The sequence below is a fragment of the Triturus cristatus genome, chromosome 3_1, assembly GCF_964204655.1.
Source record: "Triturus cristatus chromosome 3_1, aTriCri1.1, whole genome shotgun sequence".
Classification (NCBI taxonomy): Eukaryota; Metazoa; Chordata; class Amphibia; order Caudata; family Salamandridae; genus Triturus; species Triturus cristatus.
In genome coordinates, this window is record NC_140583.1 from 807,878,907 (window position 1) to 807,897,353 (window position 18,447).

Here is an 18,447-nt window from a genome sequence, read left to right on the forward strand (position 1 = left end):
ATGAAGTGCAGGTGCTCAAATGTTTGTCGGAGGCCACACCTACTGTTCTCTGGCTCCACCCACTTCCTCCACGGGCTCCACCCACTTACGATATTGGCTACACCCACATCTTCAACTGGCACTGTTAAAAGTCAGATGTAATATATACCTGATCCGAATTTCAGCAAGGGAGCCTTCCTCATAGTAAGGTTTTGATAGGAGGTTCCCCTGCCCTGTGAACAGTGTAAGGTGTAAGAGCATTTTGCATCATTCACACATTGCATAGATACAATCCTACGTGTGTAAATCAGTATATAGGAAATGTTACACCAGGCAGGACTACAAGGTATAGGAGTCACATGTCACCCATGATTGTCATTGTAGGCAATATAGTTTAAGAGTTCGAAGTCTGGAAAAGCGCAAATTCAGAATTTAAAACATAACAGCATTGTTAGGGGTTCTCTCCAATAAGAATTGATTTCTACCCAAATTAACCCTTTTTGCAAGATTAGGATAATGAAATATTGGGCAAAAAAACACATAGCTCTACTATACAACTTGCCGTTTGCATGCAGCTCTTTGATGACAGACTTGTTAATAGCTTGCTGTTCTATGATAGGATTTTAACTTACAAACTGAAAGTAACAAAAGGATCTCTCTAACAGAAGCAGTAACACACACTGACCTATTTTACATTATATGCAATTGTTGATCTACATGGTAAACGTTTTTTGCAGCAGGTATATAACCCTTTACTACCTTTCAAGCAATCACAACTTCCCCTAGACAAAACTCCTGTCTCTCTCCAGGTCCAGGAAGACGAATAATCACCAGAGTTATCTTGACATTTTAATTTATGCCTGAATATGCTCAGAACTGGGCCCCGCTGCCAGGTCCTGTCTGCCACTAGGCCTGGACGTGAATGGCAACGATTCCGAATCGGACGGTGGTGGTGGTGAGCCTGAGGCAGTGCGGGTATGCTGGGGTGTGTGTGGCAAAGCACTGAATGTGCGCGAAATTGCAATGTGAAAAAAATCTACGCACGCTGCTTGCCGTGCACAGCCCCAACCCCCGCAGATTTGCTGAACCGAAACTGAATCCATGATCCAGGCAGCCTGGGCCGGCCCGCAACTGTGCAACATGACATCATCAAACTAAGTGCCGCGGACCCGGGGCCACTCATCATCACACACTGCATCAATCAATATAAAAACATATAATCACGGCGCCTGCCAGGCCCTGCCCTGCCTCACCTGCGCAGCTTTATTTTAAACTCATGATGATTAGGCCGCCCACCGCCGCCGGACTACCCCAGGCCATGCGTCACCTGGTGGAGCTTAACTCTATGTACTGCACAGTCCAGAGCAGTAGTCTACTCCACCGCCGAGTCCACTGACCTCAATGCAGCCAACGTCGTCCAGGTTCCGCTATTTTGAACGGCGGCTGGCTGGCCACGATGACTCGGACGGTGTGGTGGTGAGCCTGAGGCAGTGCGGGTATGCTGGGGTGTGACAAAGCATCTAATGCGCGCGCATTGCAATGTGAAAAAGTGTGCGCACACTGCATGCCGCGCCCAGCCCCCACAGATTTGCTGAGCCTGGGCCTGAACCGAAACTGAATCCATCCCAGTAGTACTGTAGTACTGACCCATCTAGGCAGCACTGCTGGGCCGGCCCGCAACTGCGCAACATCCACTACTGGCAACATCTGATCAGGGCCACGGCCACTCATCGTCAGACCAATCAACATTTAAAAAAAACAGTAATCACGGCGCCTGCCAGGCCCTGCCCTGCCTCACCTGCACAGCTTTATTTTTTATATCATTAATCATGATTAGGCTGCCGGCCTACCCCAGGCCATGCCTCGCCCTCACCTGGTCCGCCGGCGCCGTTGGAGTTCAACCACCAGTGTGGCGCCATTGGAGTTCAACCACCAGTGTGGATACTCGGTGGTGCTGGATGCGGTGCTGGTCACGGTGGTGAGATGCGGCCGTGCAGGTATGCTGGGGCGTGCCGTAGCAAAATAATTAAAGCAGCGAATGCGCGCGCATTCAATTGCAAAATCTGCGCACGCTTCGCTGCCTCTGCCACGCACAGCCCCAACCCCCGCAGAAGAAGACCAGCCCAGGCAAAGCCCTGCCAAACTCAGTGTCCCGCCCACCACTGGGCCGGCAACACTGATCCGCGGCCGGCGGATTGAGCAGAAGTCTAGTCTTGTGAGTTGTGAAAGAGACGAGTGAGAATGAGAATCGGAGTCACATCACCATTCAGTTAAGTTCTTCACCATGATCATCAGTCCTGTCATGAACAACACAACCAGTACACGGTAAAGTGACAACAGCACTTACGGACGTATAGCAGCACACGCTCTCTGTGCCAGTGCCACTAATTGTCAATTACTGACGTGCACTAAATGCGTGACTGTAGACCCGGCCCTGATAATTAAGTGCCGGTGCTAAGCACCGGCACAAATTGAGCTCTGGGTGCTGAGGTGGTGTTCAACGGTCTACTTGTAGGCTATATTGTTAAGTAACCTCACATAACGTGCCACGTTTGGAGAGCATGAGGAGGCAGTCCTTGATATTGGTTTTATTTCAGCAACGATTGAAACCTAAAAACAAAAGCATCAAAAATGTAAAGCGTGCAACTTAAAGCTTCTTCCCTTTTCATAAAATGGAGCAATAACAGCATGTTTACTTCTTTAATCATAACCAAATAATCACGCTGTCAAAAGCACAATGTAAATAGTTTGAGCCTACTGTCTGCCGTCTTCTTAAACTACACTTCCATTAAGTAAGTATATTATTTAAGGTATGGACATTTAAGCTAATGAAACCAAAAATGTTGTAGGTTGAAAAACAACATAGCTTCTGGCTGAAATAGTGCTCGTGAAACTAAAGACAGTGGATAACAAGATAAAGACATTTTTTGCAGCAATCTGCTGAGTTTGTTCTGAAAGCCAAACAAGCCCAGGCAAAAGAAAAGGTAGTGCGCCGAAATTAACATATTGCCTAAAGTGAAATCATCCATGTAACAGGGCCAGTCTCCAGGGCGTGACCAAAACAGCAAAAGGAGGGAGACATGTAAACTATTCAACAACAAAAACAGAGGAATTTCTAAAGGCACTTGAAGGAACGCATGAAAACGGATGGATGTGCTTAAACCTTATACAGTGGACACAGCACGTCTCGAGAGACAGCACATGCACTGCCTAGGCGAGCCCTAAAAAGGAAGTATTTGTTAATACAATGAGCTTGAATTATTACCACAGCAAAAATCAATACTTGTTACAAGGAATGCTCCACTGCCCCGGATATATCTAGACCCCAGAGAAATGGCCTAACACCCACCAATCCTCATTCAGACAAAACAAATCACTCAATCAGTTAACCTGTTATTGCTTACATCAGTTGTGACCTAAAGATTGAGTTTGAGCCGGAAATCCCAACTCATTCTTCCAATTCTTCCCAGTTGGGTAAATGGAGTACCACAGAATTGGGAATAGTAAATCCTGATATTTATTCATTAATTTACATTCTTTGTATAGCGCAAACCAAACCACAAAGTTAAAGTAGCACTATTCACTGTGCTTAATGATGGCAAGACCGTGGTAAAAGACATTACATTAAAATACATTATTAAATCTCACAGTATGGCATCCTTAACCAAAAGGGCCTTGTCATGGCCACTACCACAGTAACCCCATACAATAACCCAACAGCTTCCCTATAAATTTCTTCTCACCTAATTGCATGGCTCACGCTGCAAACAGCACTGCCCTATCTTATGGCATTCAGTATTCCCAGCAATGCCAATCCAACTCATCATGTAGTCGCCAAGCCCAAGAAAATGCCCACATCGAATGGCATTTCCTTTGTCTGGCAAAATATTTTCCAGCTCCATTTACGAACTTTCAGGTCTTGTTGAATATTCCCATCTCATGATATGTTTTCCTTAACACAAGATATCATTTGCATCTCATGGAATGAGCTCTGCCCCACAAATGATTTGGTGAGCCAAAAATTTTGTATTATTTCACTATGTTGCCTCATGCTCCATCAGTGCCACCTGCTCATAAATACCTTGCCACCTAATAACTAGACTACCACACTTACATTTTAGGGTATGGATTCTATCCCAGCAATGCTACGTCTAATATTTAGAACTCTTGGCATACAAGCATACTCTACCCACAATCTCACTTAACTACCTATGAGCCGCTAAAATTCTTCCCATCAGATGGTGTATCTTGCCATCCATCTTATATACACTCTGGCACAAAAAAGTCCCCCAACACGATCTCATGTGATGGCTAATTGCAAAACAACACCATCCCAAGCAATAGCATGACCTTTCCCGGAAACACACTAAAAGCTAGGAGAATATAAGGGGCACATCAAACGCATCATTCTCATCAACAGAAGAAGGGAATGAAAATCAGAAGTCAGAGGCGAGTCTCTCATCAGAGCACTAAACGAAAGAATCCCCCAGACGCTTAAATATTACTGTCCTGCGCAACTAGCACAAGGTTTAAGACCAGAGATCACTCACCTTATTAATGTGTAGCTGCTGCTGCTGGAACTGTTGTTTGTGTTTCTCCAGGAACTGTTGGTGCTGCTGCTGTATTACTAGCTGCTGCAGGGCTTGAGCATTCTGTGGGAGTGGTGCTGACTGCGTACGGCCCAACGGGCGGTGTTGCCTCAGTTTGTGTATTGTAGGTGACACCCGGTCAGTATGGAGAGGCAATGCCCCCAAGCCTGAAAGATACCAGTCTGAAGATAATACAGAGGGGACACAAAACAGCAGAGGAGAAAAGAAAGGATGGAAGATGGGAAGGGACATTCAGTACACTCTAATACAGGCTGTAGAGCAGGTAAAAAGTAATTGCCTTTAACTTAATAGAGGCAGCAAAGGCAGGGGCATAATGGCTACAACCATGATCCTTTTTATGTGTAGTCCTGGAAACCGCAGGTCGGAAAGAGAAAACATATGGATCTTATTCATTAACTGCTATAAAACTGAACACGTGGAGTCAGCAACACTCCATATTGTTCAAGAAGAGGTCGGACTATTGCACATAATGCAGTTCAATTTTGGAAAAAGGATTTGATTTACCACTTCCATTTAGGGATTCTTGAGAAACAGTTCCTGTGCATCTGTAATATTACGTTACAAGTCAGTTATCTAATGAAGTGAAAAATATACTACAAACTCTTAATGTAATATGGTTTACATATCAAAACACGGACCTTTATCCAGTCCGCACCAAGTCCTCGTAGTAGATAAGTTTAACCTCATGGAGCAAACAGCAGAAACAAATTTCCATTATTATTAATAAAACAAGTCTGCCAACATTCAGCAACCTTTTTGTGGAAAAAGTAAAGTCATCATATGTTTCTGTAACAGTCTAACCTCCTTTTAACAGCAATAATTTGAAGTAAACTTTTCCAGTAATTAACGTATGCACAGCTCTTTTTGAATAAATACCACAGCATCTCAAAGGTTTTGAGGTCTGGATTTTCATTTGTAAATTGCAAAACCATTCTGAACTTTAATGTCTGCTATACAGTGGCGGCTGGTAGGGAACGGGGATGGTGAGCGGGGTTGAAAGCAACAAAAATATATATATTTTAAAAACATGGACCTATTCCGCCGTCTTTCCGCTTCTCTTCCTGACTACGAGTCCAGAAGTAGGAAGCACACAGGCTCTCCTAAGCCAATCATGATGCTGCTGTCAGCATGACAGCAGAGTGATGATTGGTCTGAGCACCGCGGTTCAGCGCTCAGATGGGGACTGTGTGCCTGTTCCCCACAAAGCTGTAATGCACAGTCTGGTAGGGAACATGCAAAAAGCACATGATTCTTTGGCCGTCCCAAGACGGCCGGCCAAACCGTCTTGCGCACCTAGAGTGTACCCACCACCCCTCTTCCTGTGACCCCAGTCCCGCACTAACCCAGCCCCGTAGCTACGAACAATAACATGATAAAAATATCATTTATTTTTCATTTTTCCACTACTCTAAGAGCCAGTGGGGCGACACTCCTCCGCCCCTGCTGCTATAGGGACAAAAGCCTATTGTCCCAAGATATAGCTTTGGGTTCATTGCGATTTCTAGAAGCATCATACTTCGTGATCTTAGAGTGAATTTGCTGGGATCCCCACTCCCTTGTAGATCAACAATGCCATACCGATATGGTAGTATCAATCTTATGGCATGATTGTATTCCTACAAACCTGTGTGTTTCAGATGTCAAATGACAATTTGTGAGTTTATTCACCTTTTTTTTTTTTTGTATATTTATATAGCGCGAACTCGACCCGAAGGTATTGGAGAGCTTTACATGAGCACCGTATTTACATTACACATTCAGGTGGGGGAGATTAAGTGATTTGCCCAGAATCACAGGATGTGGACGCGACCTCGAGGCTCGAACTCTGGTCTCCAGCACCAAAGTGGGCAGCGCAGCCGACAGACCACATCCTCTCCCCATTTGGAGTTGGTCAGCATTTACTAATAGTCAAGTTATCAGGCACAGTTGATTAACAGCACCCGATTCTAATTACCATCTTAACTGAATTAAAAGCAATAAGAGATCAGTTTTTCACACAAAGCTTCTGAACACCTACTCACTTTTCTGCATAGTAAATGGTGATAAAGTGCACCTGAGTGCCATTTGTCACAAAACGTTTGATATATCTACTGTTAGAACTTAGTAGGGACTAGATATAAATCAGAAATATGTCAAGAAGTAAAACCAAGGAATTAAGAGAGCATAGTATATTTTTCTATAAACAAGAGATGTTTACAGTATCTGAAAAGAAAAGTACTTGTTTGGAACACAAGGTCAAAGGTTTGGAACCCATGTCAATATATACCACATCAAGTCATGGCCCTGCATTATCTCGGAGAAGATTTGGAAGGGCTGCCATTCTGGATTAATTCATTTCAATAAAGGTCATCGAATGGCAGGTGTCAGGAAGTGGGCTAAACTGATGGAACTAAGGCGATGGGAGCCCACATCACAGAACCATGCCTCATGTGCATAGGAATGGGAGACCAGGAGCTGCTAACCCAAAGGTAAGACATGGGGCTCACAGGACTACCGCACAGTGTGTCGAACACATCTGTCAAAGGCATGAACACATATGAAGAGACCACAATATAGGTAACTGGGATACATGAAGTGTCTCTATTTAGTAATTAACTTTCAGGCGTTTGCACACATGGTCCTCTCTGCCCCTTCAGGTGTATATATTTTATCATCTTTCCTCACCTGTGACCAGTGGATTCTGTGATGAAGGCTGATCTAATAAGACCATGTGTTGCAGGAGTGCACTGTGGCCATTTCCTCCCTCTCTCTCAAGGGTGCTAGCACTCAGGTACGGTGAGAGATGGGAGCTGGGGAATAAGGAGATGCGTTGCTGTAGGTTAGAGAGCGGCAGCCGCTCTGCTTCTTGCTGTCCTCCGCCACCCTGCAAAGAAATATCTAGTTAGGGGAAGGAGGGACTTCAGCATCAGTGTTAAATCCAGAACACCACAACAGACTACAAGCATTGGCATAGCCAATAGGTCTCGCCTTTGGGACCTTATAAGTGTTTAGCCATGCAACAGTTGATGACCAAAGATATTGTGCTGCATAACTAAATACTTATAAGGTCCCACAAGCGAGACCTATTGACTTTGCCAATGCTTGTTTTAATGTGTGTCTCCTTTTTGCACAGTTCTGGGACCCAGCACCCAAACTAGGCTACGATATATCACAGATCTAGAATCCAGTAATGGGTACAAAACCTCCATGTATTCTACAACTGGGTGCAAAATAACAAACGAAGCATACAATACTTGGTACAATTCACCAGATGCGGCATCCAGAATTGGGTACTAAATACCCCAAATAGGATCAGGAACCAGACTTAAAAAACTAGCTGTGGGACCCAAAATTGACTACAAGATGGCAGACATGGCATTAGCTGCTGGGACAAAAAAATCTAAATATGTGTAATCTAGGACTAGGTACACACTCCTAGACAAGGCATCTAGAACTAGGCAGTGCCTTGATGTGGGTCCAGGCCTTAGAACAAAAGCACTGGACATAGAACTCACACTCTGTACATAACCCAAGACCTGCTCACCGCAACTGGATTCAACTCCCAGACTTGACAATCTAGAACCTGGTACCCGATGAGACATCCAAGACATTGTATAAAACCGGTGCAGTCCCGGTTGCATCCTGAGCTAGGTACAAAAACCTAGCCTTGATGCTCAAGACTTAGTACAAAAAAGAGAAATGGGAGACACAGCTAGAATGATCCAGATGGGGCATCCTCGAAGGGGGCACAAAACCTCAAAATTGGCCATCATAACCAGATGTCGCATCACAACTCGGCTCAGTGCCCTATGTGAAGCGTCAACATTGATGAGAAATCCTGTATTGGTGTCAATGCAACCTATTCCTACACCCGAATCCTTAAGCCCCATGACCCCACCCACTCCAGACACCCCTGGCATGTGACTGCAACAAGAACAAAGAATCCTTTCTGGGTATGGGTTCTTAATACCCCTGCCTCTAAACTATGAATTTGACACATTTTACACATATCCCATCAACTGCTGTAGATGTGTTTTTCTAGCTCAAACGAATCAAAAGTTACTAAAAATGTTGCGACATGTCCTGCGCAATGGAAAGACCCTACATGAAGATTGACTGGCCATCTTTAATTTGCTTATTGCTTTATTTGGATGTTAAACTGGCACTGAAAAGTGAAAATCTTTGCTCGGACAGTGTTACCATGTGAAAAATGACAAAATAATGAAGACATACTGTCACAAAATGTGCCGCATTATGGAGCATAATTTGCCTTTTCTTCCCACAAAACGTAGTCAACCTGCTGCATAATTTAGTCCCTCGGACATAATTCCAGTGGCTCTGGAAATAGTCATTTGAAGCACAAACAAAAATCCTTTACCATTGCAGATCTCAGGGAACAGTGTGACTGTGTTTTTCTTTTATGAGAAGGCTCGGGTCGTACCTGTCTGCTGTTTAGAAACAGTCTGAGTGCAGTATTTGTGGCTGACTAGAGACCACGTGTGAGATTAACAAAATGTGGGAATAGGGCACCAATGAAAAATGGCAAAAACAATAGCGGAATCAGAAAGAAAGAAAACTGACCCCAAGGCAGCCTACAGATAAAGCGAAATGCTTCATGGCTCACTGTTCATATTAACAGGTGGTATTACCACTAGGTAACAATATTTTGTTTTATATAAAGGTTATATAGATGTTTTCACTTGGGGGCTGCTTCGGCCGGCGGCTTGCACCATAGTCGGGCGGCGGAGGGAAAAGCTCCTTCGCAGACGCTACTCTCAGAAATCTGAAGATTGGGAATACCTGGGAGACGGCGAGGGGTTTATCACAGCCTCGCCAACTCGGGTCCATTATCCACGGAGATCCGACGCAATACATCAGGTCATAACGAGGGTCCTGAACAACCATGTAAGCCAGAACCCCTGCCAGAATCTCATGAGGCACTTGCAGCAAATCGCTAGTGAATGCTCTTGAGAGGGAATACCCCTCTCACACATGGTGCACCTTAGTGCGTGCAACCCACTTTGGGTCAAAACACGCAATGAAGTGTAGATCTCACATTATTCACATAAATTTAAGGTCCTGAGGAAAGCCAGTAAATAATTAAGGCCTGGCTGAAACATGTAGACCACCCACTGGATGCAGGAGTTCCTAACTACCACTCCACCTACATCCACCGCCTTGTCTTATTACCGCCAGAGGCCCATATATTAAAGACAAACCCTTTGGGTAATGGGACCAATGGACAGTTTTTAAACCTCACTTTCACTCCACTACCACTGCACACTCAGCAATATACCGGCTTCGCTGTAACACAGGCGTTGTAGCACACCAGGGAACCATTCAGTGTCACTGGGTGGGCCCGATGATGAAGCATGCCACCAAGTAGGTTGGTGGGTGAGGGCTTCTTAAAAGAGAAATAAAATTTTTCTTTTCATTATCCACCATACAGTTTTGAGCTCTATCTCGTTTAGACAGACTAGTTCTCTTTGATGACACACATTAACCCTGGGGACTTGGACTAGCTCTCTAGTCCTCCTTCTCTTATTGATACTTAATAAGGCTCTGGTCGTACCTGTCTGCTGTTTAGAAACAGTCTGAGTGCAGTATTTGTGGCTGACTAGAGACCACGTGTGAGATTAACAAAATGTGGGAATAGGGCACCAATGAAAAAGGGCGAAAACAACAGTGAAATCAGAAAGAAAGAAAACTGACCCCAAGGACAGCCTACAGATAAAGCAAAATGCTTCATGGCTCACTGTTCACATTAATAGGTGGTATTACCACTAGGTAACAATATTTTGTTTTGTATAAAGGGTATATAGGTGTTGTTTTCAACGTGCTGTAAATAGCAGATGCTATTGAGAATGAAAGGCTGAACTGCCCCTCACAGAATTCAAATGTATGACCTGCAGATCACATTAAATGTACGTAGTGAGTACTTAACACTCTAAAATCATTGCTAGTTAGATCTAATTTAAGGGCACTCCTTTCACCATCATCGGTAAAAGCGAAATGATCACCCTCGTCTCCTCTCGCCTCTTTACACTCCTATTGAAACCTCGATTTTTGCAGCATGACCTGAATCCCCTTGGACTACCTGGCTAATACAAATATGGGTGTGGCTTCCACTCTTTAATATGATACAATTTCCACTAACATGAAATTCTGTGGCACGGCTGCTGGTTGCTGTTAGTTCAAACATCTGTCACATGTTACAGTCCACAAATCACACAAGTCGAGAAAAATGTGGTTTGCGCCATAGCGGCGCTTCTAGGCGCCAGTTACAAATAGAAAATGGACGCACTGAAACTAAATTAAAAGCCCCTCTAGACAAATGTTTACCATTGGGCATAAAGCCCCAAGGTCGCCAGTTATTCATAAATGTGTTGCACTATATTAAGAAGCACATTTTCTTATGACTCGGAACAGACACAGCAGTGAGAGACGGACCCAAAATAGATGGATGAAAGAAATGGATTTATTCACCTGCCCGGCCAGCCTTCGTGGCAAACACGGGCAGATGGCGATAGGAGGCACCAGCTGGGCTTGTTTACTCTGGGAGACTAGCAGCTGTGGGGATCTCCATCCCGGGACTCCCAGCCAATAGCATCGTACCTAGCAAGCTGTGCTCACTGACGTGCGACAAGCAGCCCAGAAAGCATGTCCTGTTGTTGCCCCGAAGAAGCGAACAATCAGGGGGATTATAACAGAACTTGACCCAATGTCCTGGTTTTCATGTCATAAATGCGTCACGAAACAAAATGCTCAAATACCCATTTCTCAGGCTTTTCAATACCAACGTGTATTCCCAACTGGGCGACCCAAAGTTTACAAGATACATGAAATGAAACTGCGCCGGATCACACAATGTAGCTGAGTGTTGACGCCGAGATTAAAATACAATCCTGTCTCCAGCGTCCATAGCTTTGTTGTATCTACCTGCTAGTTCAATCCAGATGAATACAAAAAGGATTTCTTTAAAAACAAGCATTTTATAGACAAGCGCGGCCGCGCCAACCCGAAACAGATGGCACACTGCGCGCCGCTGCTAATTAAAAACAGATGGCCCCTGCGCGCCGCTGCTAATTAAAAACAGATGGCACCACCGTGCTGCTGCTCGCTCCCGAGCTTCCTAGGCCAGGAGAGAGAGAAGGCAGGACATGCACCCGCCGTTGGCCAATTCGCGCTGTCTTTCTTAGAAAGACGCACGCAAATGCCAATAGCAGCGCATGCGCACTGGATCAGGCGAGACCTAAAAAGCATCTGTTCCTTCAGTCTTCAAAGGATTACTAATGAGAGTTAGCTGGTACAAATTCACCAGACAGAAACCACCTCCATCAAAGCAGGAATGTACCGACCCCAGGAGCTGTGACTGAGCAAATACTATAACCCCACCTCTTCCAGTCAACGTGCATGCATCCCAGTCTTTGAGAACACACAGGTCTGAAGTGGAGCTTACATTGGACGTTGCAGTGGCTGGCAGTCCGAGAGTAATGTTGGGGAGCGAAGGGGATGTATAAAGTGGAAGCTGACTGATGGAGCCATCTCGATTTGCCAGTCTCTGAGCCAGGCCAGTCTGAAAACCAAAGCAAGACATTAGAGACTTTCTAAAAAAGCACTCTGCTGACAATGTGACAATATGGCACGTCATATTAAAGGACTCCGCAAACTATGTTAGTAAAAGCACAGACCAGCACCTCTGCTTGAATACTTGCAACCGATCCCACAACTCCATTTTCTGCACTGATGTTATTGGAGCTGTTATTTGGCGAGCTTGGGCCGGATCCTGGAGCGCTGTTGCACACTGAGTCTGTAAAAAAGAAATAGAAACATTTAACTTGGAAGAAAGCAACGGAGTTAGCATGCACAGCACAATTGAAGGAGATCTTGCTGTTAACAAGTGCAGCCTTCACTTTATATACATGATGGGGATAAAAAGTGGTTACTCTTTTTATTTTTTTCCAAACAAAACTTGAATTTTCACGTTATATGACATCGTGCTAAGCAACAAACAGTTAGCAACATTCGAAACTCTGATTAGTAAGAATACCTTGCATCCCTTCCCCAGTCTCCCTTCCCCGGGTGAGAAAGCAAACAAAAGCTAAATGTCCAGTGCGCCTTTCTGACTATTCACACCAATACTTCCTCTTTCGCTTCTTAAGTCATAGGAACAAACCATCTGGCTCCATTTATGTAGCTGGAGAGTCAGGGAGGTCTCAGTGATTTAGGACATCTGTACCCAAACTCTTTGTCCATCAAGTACTCTACAAGAGGTTGCTACAGGCTATCATATTTAGGTCCCATTTCATTAATGCTCAGTGCTGTTTTTCCATAGCCATCGACATTCAAAACGTGCAGGACCGCTCGTGCACTGTTCAGATAGTCGGTCATTTCCTGTTTAATGAAAGCATTTTTGCTGCCAAAAGTATATTGGATCTCAGTCTCCAGTCATCGATAGTTGGGCACAGAATGAAGAACAAATTCAAAACCACATGGCAGACATTTTCACCCCATATTGACTTTACATCCAAGCATTTCCCTGACCACAACATAGGCGTACTCAGACCATGCTGGCAAAAGGAAAGCAAATAAGAGAGAAAATTGCAGTGAAAGTTAAAACAGGGGAAAACATTTACGATAAAGAGAGCACTTTCACATTTTTTCAAGGAGGAAAGGTAGAGTAAAGCAGAGCCAACAAGTAGAAGAGGCACCGCATTTTCCTGTGGCCTTCACTGGGGGCAGTCTGTAAGGGACCGGTGAAGTGTTCCATTACCTGGAATGTCCAGTGATCGTTTCTTCAGGGCAGTAATGCCGGGCCCGTCCTTTCTCCGCAGAAGGGGGCTGCTCCGTCGCTCTGCCACCTTCTGCTTTAGCCTGGAGCGCAATTTCAAATTTGGCTCTGATGCTGTATTGGGAGGGATCAGAAAATGTGTAAATGTAATTAGAGAGAGGAGCAAAAAGGGTGGAAGGCCAGATCACACTTACTTCATTACTCTATTCTTTTAAATTTCTGGACAACGTCATAAATGCATGCAGGGAAAGACTAGAAATGCAAACTTAAGATCTTCTTTAAAGGTAAAATCTTCACTTAAATGCTTTTTACCGTTACAATACATCTTCAATGTAAATATGTGCCTGGCTATCAGCAAACAATTACCAAATTACTGGCTGGCTACAGCTCCACAGCTAAGCACACAAACGGTTGGTTAAATCTACACACTACTATACATACTGATGTCAGGATGGATCAAACACCCCGTTGTCAGAAATTATGCACTAGACAACGTTGGCTCTCCGAGGCTATTGACAACACAACCCATGACCATAGTAGGTATCTCAATACAACTGGATCTTTGTTCTACCATCCCGCATCCCGCCCTCTCCACATCCACGCATACTTAAGCCAAAAATGAATATATTCCATCTGGAAGATGAAGCATGGAAACAGGCTAAGAAAGCTGGTTGTGGTGGCTGTGGTCAGCATCTGCTCCTTCAACAAGATCAGCTGCTATCAGCTCATAATTCCTGAACGCATGCCTATGCAGACTACCATTTCTCTTTCCCTACAAGGGGTAAAGAGAAAGTACTGGCGACATTAGTGGAGGTGTGAAGGAAGGGCAGGTAGGTGCATTAGTAGAAATTAGCTCATTAGAAAGTCACCTGCCACCCTACGAATTCATTTAGATAAGGATGAGAAGATCAAAAGATACCAGGAGCACAGAGAAGATGGTTACTGCTTGACCTGGATCAGAATGGATGCTCATACAGGTGAGTACTATTTAATTTATAAAAAATGTTTTTACCCTTCTAGGGGACTTCAACCTAGTATTAACAAACCGCTAAGACCAAGAAGTGCATTGTTGATATTTTACCTTTAGCCGTAGTCCAGGGCAGGACTAAAAATGCACACAGTAACTCTTGTGGCTGCTATCAACCATTCCAAATTCGCTCTGCAGACTGCTACTAGCAACCTACATTATGACTAACCATCTGCTTATCAATTTTTTATAAATCCTCCCTGAGGTGCACTGGTTTAACACAGTCTTGTGAAAAGCTGGTCCTTGCTCCTTACCATGAAACGTTTTGTACTTTCCCCATGTGTAGTAACATCTCTTCCGCAAACTGATGTGTTAGAAATCGAAGTATCATAGACATGTGTTTTTCATTTTTTGAAACCATTTTGTGGATTTTCTGTGAACTTGTTCTATATTAAGGTCTTTTGTACTAGGCGCAAAGTGCTAGGGAGCCAGGACCCTAAAAATTCTACAATTGTTACCTCTGTCCTACATGCCTAGTCATAGCCCAAAAATCCACAGGTCTCCTCTCACATTGTGGTTTTCCAAATCAAAGATCTCTCCCTCTTTGTATTATACCCCACTCTTTCCTCAGTTTCTCTTCTTTATCTGCTTATTCTGCTTTCAGATTCAGTTACGTTTATGGTGAGTTATTTTAACTATTTTCAAACCCCAGAAATGTCTTCTTCCATCATGTCTGTATTTGTTTTAGCGCTCTGCGCATAGTTTTATGCATTGCTGCAAGTTCTTCTTTACTAATTCTAGACATGTACAGCATTCTGAATTTCCCTTTGAAGGAGAATCAGGGGGAGGGGAGGTAAGTTTTTTTTTTATATCCTGCCTAGGGTTCTTTCAGTTCCTTATCCTTGGGATCCTTATCTACTACAATCATGTGAGTAGCAAAATTGGTACACGTGACCAGTTGCATATCAGTTGTATATGAGCATCAGAGGTAGTGTTGAAAGAGCATATTTATGACCTTCTGCACTTCTGATTCATCTAGACTACATATTGTTTTGCCATGTACTATGCTTAAGTAGCTGGTAGTAGAAAAGCAGCTTAAGTCTGCATCTGTTACACTGCTTTATAACTATCCAAAGAAGTGTGGTGAGAGTAGGAGTAAACTCTCACTACTGAACCTTTGATGCTTCAGTTCAGCCTTACTTTTCGATGAGCCTGCTACCTGATCATCCCTCTATTCCTCGCACAGGCTATTATGATTTCACACACAGGGTTTCCACTTTTTCGAATTATACTTTTGGATTTGATGTGGTCTTGGGGAAACCATGCAGGTCCTATTAAGCTCTAAGGATTTAGCATGCAGAGAAGACATAAGGGCTCAACTCATACATGATAATTTTAGTTATTTCACATTGCGCCTTATGCAATTGTTAGTTCGAAAGTATGTTTATAAATGATCTATGTTTGCTCTTGTGTTGTAGGGAGGTTTGGTGTTGTATCACGGTTTCCTCTTCTTTGCTACTGCGAACGCTTGCGGACCAAACTGTATTCATAAGTTCCTTATGTGCTAGAGAGGTTGAGGATACGTTTGCAACTAGACTACAGTTTTTTCACCATTCAGGGAGGATTGATGTTTTATCCTCGTTTTCTTGTCTTTACTAGTGTGACTCTGCACAGACCGTTCGGTATTCTAGTACAAGCTCCATGATCGATAGTTACAGTCACCATTTTGTGATCACTCTTTTCTGGTACTGGTATTCTTGCACAGTCCTTATGCAAATATTAGTTTGAGTGTGCACTTGTAACTAGTCTGCAGCTTTGACACATTTTAGGGGGAGGGGGGTGTTCTCTCTGCATTGCTAGTGGCACCCCATGAGCTCCAATGTAATATTAGTTGCACTTTCCATCTTTTGATCTTGCTTTTTTGGCATTTGTATTCCTGTATTTTATTTAAATATGTTTCATGATCCACCAGGCTAATCTGGCAGTTGAATGTTCTAGATCACTTGCCCCGCAGCGTATACACAAATTTTATTTTTTCATGTTCTGGCCTTTTTGCACAAACGATCTGATGCGGGTGCTTGTGGTTGCCATCTTAGGGTCTTGATGGTGAGTGTTTATTGATCAACTGTGCTAGAACCTCAGTAAACCTTTATTGTTCATTCAGGCAAACAGTAGCACCTTCCTTAATGCATGCTTCTGTAAGAGATCTCTACTTTTTTGATGTAATGGAAGCCAGTAAAAACCTCAAACCAGGAACAAAGTAGAGGAGCATGGGCGCTAAACCACCATTTTCTTCAAGCTCAATCTATACTTAAGCCCCCCATTTGTTTTGGTTAAATGTGTCAATCCTACAATGTATGGCCACATCTCCTAAAACTCACAATGGTGAAAGACCCCAACTACACCTTAGAATTTTTTCTCTCCCCCCACAACCCATAAGAAAAAGTGTCTGTCTGTGTCTGCAAAGACATGCACAGATGCTTTGGATTAATTTCGTATGGAAAAGGGAGAGGGAGAAAAGCATAAGAGAATATCCTTAACTAGTAGATCCAGAGAGATTGTAGTAGTGGACATCTGGTGGCACAATCTTGGCAATTGTTTTATTTAATTATCATTTTCTTTCTTTTTTTTTACATTTTATTATCTTGAAGAACAAGGCAAGTCAAAATAATACAACAATCAATTAGTCATTTGATTTTCCAATATGAAGTAAGCCAGCACATATTCCATCTTGTAATGCACTCCTCACTGCGCTGTCTCCCACATATCCATCCTGGAATGCACATAGACTAACAATGGGATAAAACATCTAACAATGCTGATTCCCTTTATCATATCATCACTATACAGGGTAACGTACAAGGCTTATGGATGTCCATCCTCAGGCAAATGCACAATTATCACAAGTCACTGGTAACAATTCAACCCGAGGTTGTAGTCAATAAGTAATTTCACAAGGGTATACATATATCCTATGGTCTCGTAGTGGCTGGTTGTATTGTAGTGTAGTGTACAGTTCTGCATTTTCATTCCAAAGAAATGCTTCCTGAGCCAGTCTTGTTTCCTCTGAAAGGGTTCCTTCAGCCACGTCATCACTTTCCGTCTCCTAGCCAGCAACAAGCGAAGTGTGACTAAGTGGCGAACAGGCTCGGACATGTGCCCCATTACTCAGTAAGTAAGTCAATGGTGAGATATCTACAGGCACACCAAGAACCTCCGATACAATATCGGTAACTTCCAGCTAAAACGTATTAATTTGCAGGCAGCAGAATGCCAAATGAATGAAGTCTGCGTTCATGCACAAGCACTTTCAGCACGTGGGGATTATTGTTTAATCAAAGCTATACACTTGTACCAGAGTGTAATGCAAGTGGATTATGAATTTAAAATGAAGTAATTTATGGTTACAGTTCATCACTATTGTACAAATCTGCGTACAATAGTGTTGTAATGTATCATCATCTATCTCTAACTCTAAATCTGGTTCACAATATCTTGTGCAGGTTGTGTGTTGGTCATGCAGATAGTGTGGAATGCAATGTATTATGTGGACACCCATTTCCCAGAGTCAGGAGCAGAGATCAGTTGCGTCATTGGTGCAAACTCCAGAGGCTCCTCTAAAAAAAGACTGAAAAGTAAATTGTGCAGCCTGTTTCGGTCTGAAATATGTGAAAATGGCAAGTGCTGTTGTGTAGTTGGCGGTAGTGATTCAGAGTTAGAAATGCACCTTCTACATACAAAGAGCCTAATAATGTCATGCCTTTAATACATAGTGTGTTCACTACTACTCTTTCCATGGTGAGGTGGAGCACTGGGATGGCTGGAGAGTAGATCTGCACATTCCCGCCGCTTTCCTGAGCATCTCTTTCCAAGCACTGGTGGTACAACGGACTGCTTGGGGGGTAGGGAATCTCCGGCAACAAACCTGTGTGTAATGTGCCCACTTCAATTTGGTCTATTACTAGATTTGACACATTGTTTGGATAGGTACCAGTAAGTAGCAAAATTGACTTAAGCTGCCAAGTAATGTTTCCCCAAATATTCATCTAAAAAACACTAAGACATGCAAATCACTAAAAGAACATGTGTTACTTACCTTTGATAATGCCTAAAGTGGTAGA

General features: G+C 43.5%; 1 protein-coding gene across 7 annotated transcripts in view; it reads right to left on the minus strand.

Annotated features, from left to right (window-relative positions):
• Positions 1-18,447, minus strand: part of HDAC4 (histone deacetylase 4) — a 1,546,655-nt gene that overhangs the window by 541,514 nt on the left and 986,694 nt on the right. For 4 of the 7 annotated variants that reach the window (XM_085645137.1, XM_085645138.1, XM_085645139.1 and 1 more), the window contains 5 exons: positions 13,342-13,473; positions 12,266-12,378; positions 12,028-12,144; positions 7,254-7,452; positions 4,530-4,735 (listed from right to left, as the gene is read on the minus strand). In XM_085645137.1, coding sequence (XP_085501263.1) covers positions 4,530-4,735; positions 7,254-7,452; positions 12,028-12,144; positions 12,266-12,378; positions 13,342-13,473 — 767 coding nt within the window. Of the gene's footprint in view, positions 1-4,529; positions 4,751-7,253; positions 7,453-12,027; positions 12,145-12,265; positions 12,379-13,341; positions 13,474-18,447 lie in introns of all 7 variants that reach the window. The other 3 variants (XM_085645135.1, XM_085645136.1, XM_085645140.1) reach the window with 1 other exon arrangement.